At 40.1% G+C, this 6,000-nt stretch overlaps 1 protein-coding gene across 1 annotated transcript in view; it reads right to left on the bottom strand.

Moving 5' to 3' along the window:
• LOC127526444 (gastrula zinc finger protein XlCGF57.1-like) overlaps positions 1-5,748 on the bottom strand; it is a gene marked incomplete at its 5' end in the record, with an annotated part of 218,960 nt that extends 213,212 nt beyond the window's left edge. Inside the window, one exon of the mRNA XM_051922005.1 lies at positions 4,262-5,748. Coding sequence (XP_051777965.1) covers positions 4,481-5,748 — 1,268 coding nt within the window. The remainder of the gene's footprint in view (positions 1-4,261) is intronic.
• Between the last annotated feature and the right edge of the window lie 252 nt (positions 5,749-6,000).

Raw genomic sequence — 6,000 nt, forward strand, 5'->3', positions numbered from 1 at the left:
ATGGGTGGTCTGCAGTGTGTGAGTTGGGGTTTGGCTGAGTGTGGAGATGTCAGCTCAGATGTTCTCTTCTACATCGATGTCCAGTGCACTGGAGATGAGGTTAGGCTCCTCCGCACACACTGCCTTGGCCATTTTGCTCTCGGGTTGGTCGGTTTAGCTTTCAGCTCAAAGGACCATGTAAAAGAGGGGTATCATGGACCTCTGGAAAATGTGCTAATTCACAGGGTTTGGCCAACAGAAAGCCGAGTGCAGGAGTCACCGTCAGATGACTGGAGAGGACAGACAGGTGATTGTAATTTATTCAAAGCAACAAATAATATACAACAATAAAGTAAACACACTGTAGGTAAACCAAGATAGTGGAATGCAAAGTCTCTCAGGAACAGGAAACCCCATCTGGTCCAAAGGCCTGACTTTACTAAAATCTTTGACAATAACATTAATAATAATAATATTTAATTGACGCTGAGGAGACTTACAACATTTGAGACACAATTGCTAGCATTTCTTTTGCTTTTCCACTATTAGCACAGACAGCTGAAGTGACCTCCTCATGGTGACACACTGCCAGTGCCTATCAGTCCTAACATATCAAATCCTTTTGAAATTCACTCTAACACAAGTCTTTGACAGGTGAACATTACTAGTACCTTAGAAAAGCTCTCGGAAAGAACATTGTGTGGGTGAAAAAAGAAATTCCACCTTTAGATTAACATAACAACAGTTCAGTAATTAACAATTTAACACCAAAATAAAATGCAGGTATTTCAGAACATTTATATATTTGGGCTGGTATGCCATGACAAAGGGTTGATAGCCCCCGGTGTAGATCTTCTCCAACGAAGTCCACTTCTAGAGGTGGCACCAGTCTGAATTCTTTTGTGACCCAGAAGATTCCGATTTGTGAGAATTGTTGGCACATCCAGTACTGCAATATGTGGAGCAAAGTGTATTCTGTCTTTTTAATTTTTTTGTATCTTTCAGTTATGAATTTTCCCAAAGGCAATTGTTTGTGTAAACTTAGTGTCATATTTGGAGTACGAATGATAATTAATGTGACTCCCCACAGACGGTAGGCACCCTCAGTTGATGGTGGATGCTGTACAGCAGCGTTTCTCAACCTTTAAGTATTTGCAAACCGAGTTTTCATAACAGTTTTAATCGCGGCCCCATAACGTTTTTTTTTTTAAATGAGCCTACTAATACCAATTTGTTCTTTTTAAATTAATGATATATCACAGATGCATATTTTATTATACCTATTTAACTTTTATCGACATTTATCTAACGCTATATTTATTTTTCTAGTATCAGAATGTAGTTTAACTTAATTTGTTTTGGTTTCAATAGATGTATTTTTCATATTTTTGATTCTTGTATTCTTTTTTTCACATCTTCGCACTCCCCTTTTTGTTAATTTGCGCCCCACAGATTAAAAACCACTGCTGTGCAGGTAAGTCTGCTCTCTCCAAGCCTTTTCCAATTTTATTCTATTTATTTGTACTAATAGTTTGTGTTTATAATTATTAGTAATTAATTTATTATTTAATAAGCATTGGCGAGAAGCTGGCTGTTCTTTTTTGGTCAAGGTATGTTTTCTTATTTTTTGTTATATTAAAATAGCAAAATATATAATATTATAAAGCTGAACTATTATTTATTGTGTGAGGCTATGTATATTGTAAAGTGTTTTTTTTTTCTTTTTTCTGATGAAATGTGTATAATATATCTATATATATATATAATTCACTAAGGCAAGACAACCATGGAAAGCACGCCGGAAGGAGGCGTGGATTCACTAAGCTGTCGACAAGTAAGACACCCATGGCGCACGCAGGAAGGAGCCACACCCACCAACTCTAAGACCATTGGATACGACGACAACTCACAGAGCCACGCCCACCAACTCGGACTCGACGCCTCGGAAAACATGCCATCATTTCTGTTTGTCTGTGCCACAGTCCACATGCAGCTCTGAGCCACGTTGACTTTTCATTAGTCAACCTCAGTGGAACATTGGTTCACACACAGGCAGCGCCAGAGAGAGAAAGAGACAGAGGCACACACAGGCAGCGCGACAGAGAGAGCCGCGCACACACAGGCAGCTCGACAGAGAGAGCTGCGCAATCCTTTAAAACTGAGGTTAAAACACAATGAAGGAAGCAGTCTTTAAAAACCAATAAACCCTGTGCCTCTTTTTCATTAGCGTCTCACCTGCTTCACCGCCCTGCAACAGTCGAGACGCTTTCTCAGCAGCTGACCTTTTCTGTGCCTGACTCCACTACTGTCAGTCGCCTGATTAAAAATGGTGAACTCCTGCAATGTTACTATCTTGGTTGGCTTTTAAATAAAGTTCGGATTTGTTCAAATGTTCCTTTTTTTCCCCCCTGTGTTTAAAACTCATTTTAAAAAAAATGTTTATACAACTGCTGCAATGTTACACAGAGAGAGAGAAGGCTCGGGTGCTTCTGAGAGACAGAGGGGGAGGGGGCTCGCGTGCTGCTGAGAGAGAGAGGGGGGGGCTGGGGAGGCTCGCGTGCTGCTGAGAGAGAGAGCCTGCGCATGCAGCTGAGCAGGGAGCCTGGGTGTTTGTCAGTGTTATTCAATGTTTTTACTATTACACTGTGCATTCTATGGTGTAATTAACTCTATTTGTGCTTAAAAATCTTTAAAAAAAAATATATTTACATACAGTTCGTACGGTCTGGAATGGATTAATTGTATTTACATACAATCCAATGGGGGAAATTGCTTCGGTTCACGACAAAATCGGTTTATGACTAGAGGTTTGGAACGAATTATGGTCGTGAACTGAGGTTCCTCTGTATATTGAGTCTAGAAAACATGATCAGCAAGTCTTTGATAGGCTGCAACAAAATGATGAAAGAACGGGCACATTTTTTTCTCACGATCTGGGTGGGTGGGTGTTAGTTAGTTAATTAGTTACTTGAAGGATTTCAAGATTTAACATGCACAAGCGGTAACACTGTTAAAGCAGCCCAAACCAGAAAAGACAGCTGTCAAAAAGTGGCTGACAAATTAAACGCGTGTGCATTGTACTTAATGAAAGCGGCGTTACGGATTTTGCAAATGTTCATTTTTTCCCTCTGCTTAAAAAACATTAAAAAACCGGCGTGATTATGTGGCGTATACTACGCCGCGGGTTGGTATGCAGCGTGTAAAACAGTTTGTCACGGATAATTTGCCTTTTACTTTAACACGAAGACAATTTCCTGTTAGATTTGCCTTTGCGATGACAATTGATAAGGCACAGGGCCAAACTTTCAAAAAGATGTGCATGTATCTGCCAAAACCAGTTTTCAGTCACGGACAGTTGTATGTTGCTCTCTCCAGAGTTCCATGTTTTCATTCACTTACTGTTATGCCTGCAGGAACACGTGCAGCGAGCGAGTGACACGCATACAGGCGCACGAGAGAGAGAGCGCTGGACGCATAAGAATAATAATACTTCATTACATTGATATACCGGTGTTTTCAGTATTCAAAGCGCTATCCACACAGGGAGAAACCGGGAAGCGAACCCAAAATCTTCCACAGTCTCCTTACTGCAAAACAGCAGCACTACCATTGCGCTACAAGGCAGTTAAAGAATGCACCAGCCTCGATTTTGTTTTCACTTCTGTTTACAGCGATCGGATCGTAGCGTGCATTGTTGCAATGTTACTTTTCTTGGTGGCTTATTACATTACGGATGTTTCACATGTTAATTTTTTTTCCCTGTGCTTAAGACATTAAAAAAGTGTTTCTCAACTGTGACTCCGGAACAACTCAGTACGCAAGCTATATTAATCGTCAACAACGAAGACTCGTTAGACCTTAATGAACAAGTGCTGAAACTTATCCCTACCCGACGAAGTAACTTTCACCAGCGTGGCCTCCATCGTCACAGACGATCTCGCTTTCAGTCACGGACAACTGTATGTTGCTCTCTCCAGAGGTCCATCTTTTCATTCACTCACAGTGGTATCCACAAACCCACCCCATTTGGACAACTGTGTCGTTCAGCAAGTGTTCACCCATCAATACATAATTATGCGGCGTATGTTACGCCGTGGGTTGGCTAGTTGTAAATAGTTCTATATGTAATACGTATGTTATGAAAACAGAGTTAGGCACATGGTGGAGGCTGTAGAGGCTTTGGTGAGAAGCCGTTTGTATGACGTCCTGTTCTTTATTTGTTTCTGGAAAAAGAAAAAGGATATAAACTTCTATTTCTCCTCCATGTTGATTTGTTTTTGACACAACACTAAGTAGGATGGATTTGTGTCAGTTACATGTGCTTACTGTCCAGGCAGGAGTGAACCTCACTCTTTAGTCAGGACAGTTCAGTTGTACTTCTCTCCTGTGGGAATTCTGGTGTTTCTCTGAAGTGTACTGCTCTGACAGATTTGTTTGCCACATTCCAAACAGCAATATGGCTTCTCTTTGAGATTCATTTCTAAACAATAGTTTAGTTTGCTTACTTTTCAGGACAGGACTCAACCTCACTCTTGAGTCCTGAAGGGTTCTTGTTTTTTTGGAATGATTTTTGAACTGCTACTGTTTTTATTCTGTTGTGAACTATTGTGTGACTCTGAAGATGGCTTTTTTGTGAAAACTGTTTACCACATTCATTACAGCAATATGGCTTCTCTCCGGTGTGAACTCTCGTGTGTTTCTGTAGATGGCCTATCTCTGAAAACTGTTTACCACATTCATTACAGCAATATGGCTTCTCTCCAGTGTGAACTCTTGTGTGTCTTTGTAGACTGCCTATCTCTGAAAACTGTTTACCACATTCATTACAGAAATATGGCTTCTCTCCGGTGTGAACTCTCGTGTGTTTCTGAAGATTGCCTTTTTGTGAAAACTGTTTGCCACATACATTACAGCAATATGTCTTCTCTCCAGTGTGAACTCTAGTGTGTATCTGAAGATTACCTTTTTGTGAAAACTGTTTCCCACATTCATTACAGCAATATGGTTTCTCTCCAGTGTGAACTCTAGTGTGTTTCTGATGACTGTCCAGCTGTGAAAACTGTTTACCACATTCATTACAGCAATATGGCTTCTCTCCAGTGTGCACTCTCGTGTGTTTCTGTAGACTGTCCATCTGTGAAAACTGTTTACCACATTCATTACAGCAATATGGCTTCTCTGCAGTGTGAACTCTCGTGTGTTTCTGTAGACTGTCCATCTGTGAAAACTGTTTACCACATTCATTACAGCAATATGTCTTTTCTCTGGTGTGAACTCTCATGTGTATATGAAAATGGTCTTTATGTGAAAACTGTTTGCCACATTCATTACAGCAATATGTCTTCTCTCCGGTGTGAACTCTAGTGTGTATCTGAAGATTGCCTTTTTGTGAAAACTGTTTGCCACATTCATTACAGCAATATGGCTTCTCTCCGGTGTGAACTCTTTTGTGTATCTGTAGACTGTCCATCCGTGAAAACTGCTTATCGCATTCGTTACAGCAATATGTCTTCTCTCTGGTGTGAACTCTCTTGTGTTTCTGAAGATTATCTTTATGTGAAAACTGTTTGCCACATTCATTACAACAATATGGCTTCTCTCCAGTGTGAACTCTCGTGTGGCTATGAAGATGGCCTTTTTGTGAAAACTGTTTACCACATTCATTACAGCAATATGTCTTCTCTCCGGTGTGAACTCTCGTGTGTTTCTGAAGAGCACTCCTGTTAGAGAATTCTCTGCCACATTCCACACTGCAGTGATCTTTCTTTCCTGTGTAAATTTAAAACAAAAAGGAAAACAAACTGTGCTTATTTTCAATTCGCTGCCTTATTATCAACATTAACTCACGTTAAACACATGATGACTGAAATTAGGAACAACCTTTGATCTGCATAAGCAATTATAAAACTTTTGTTGTACTTGGAAAACACACTTAATTTGTTAATTTTACATTCTTTATTACAACTACTCACCAGGGCCACATGTATAAAACTTCCTTATGCTCGGCCACATATATGAAAG

This window comes from Erpetoichthys calabaricus, assembly GCF_900747795.2.
Source record: "Erpetoichthys calabaricus chromosome 1 unlocalized genomic scaffold, fErpCal1.3 SUPER_1_unloc_9, whole genome shotgun sequence".
In the NCBI taxonomy this organism is placed as follows: Eukaryota; Metazoa; Chordata; class Cladistia; order Polypteriformes; family Polypteridae; genus Erpetoichthys; species Erpetoichthys calabaricus.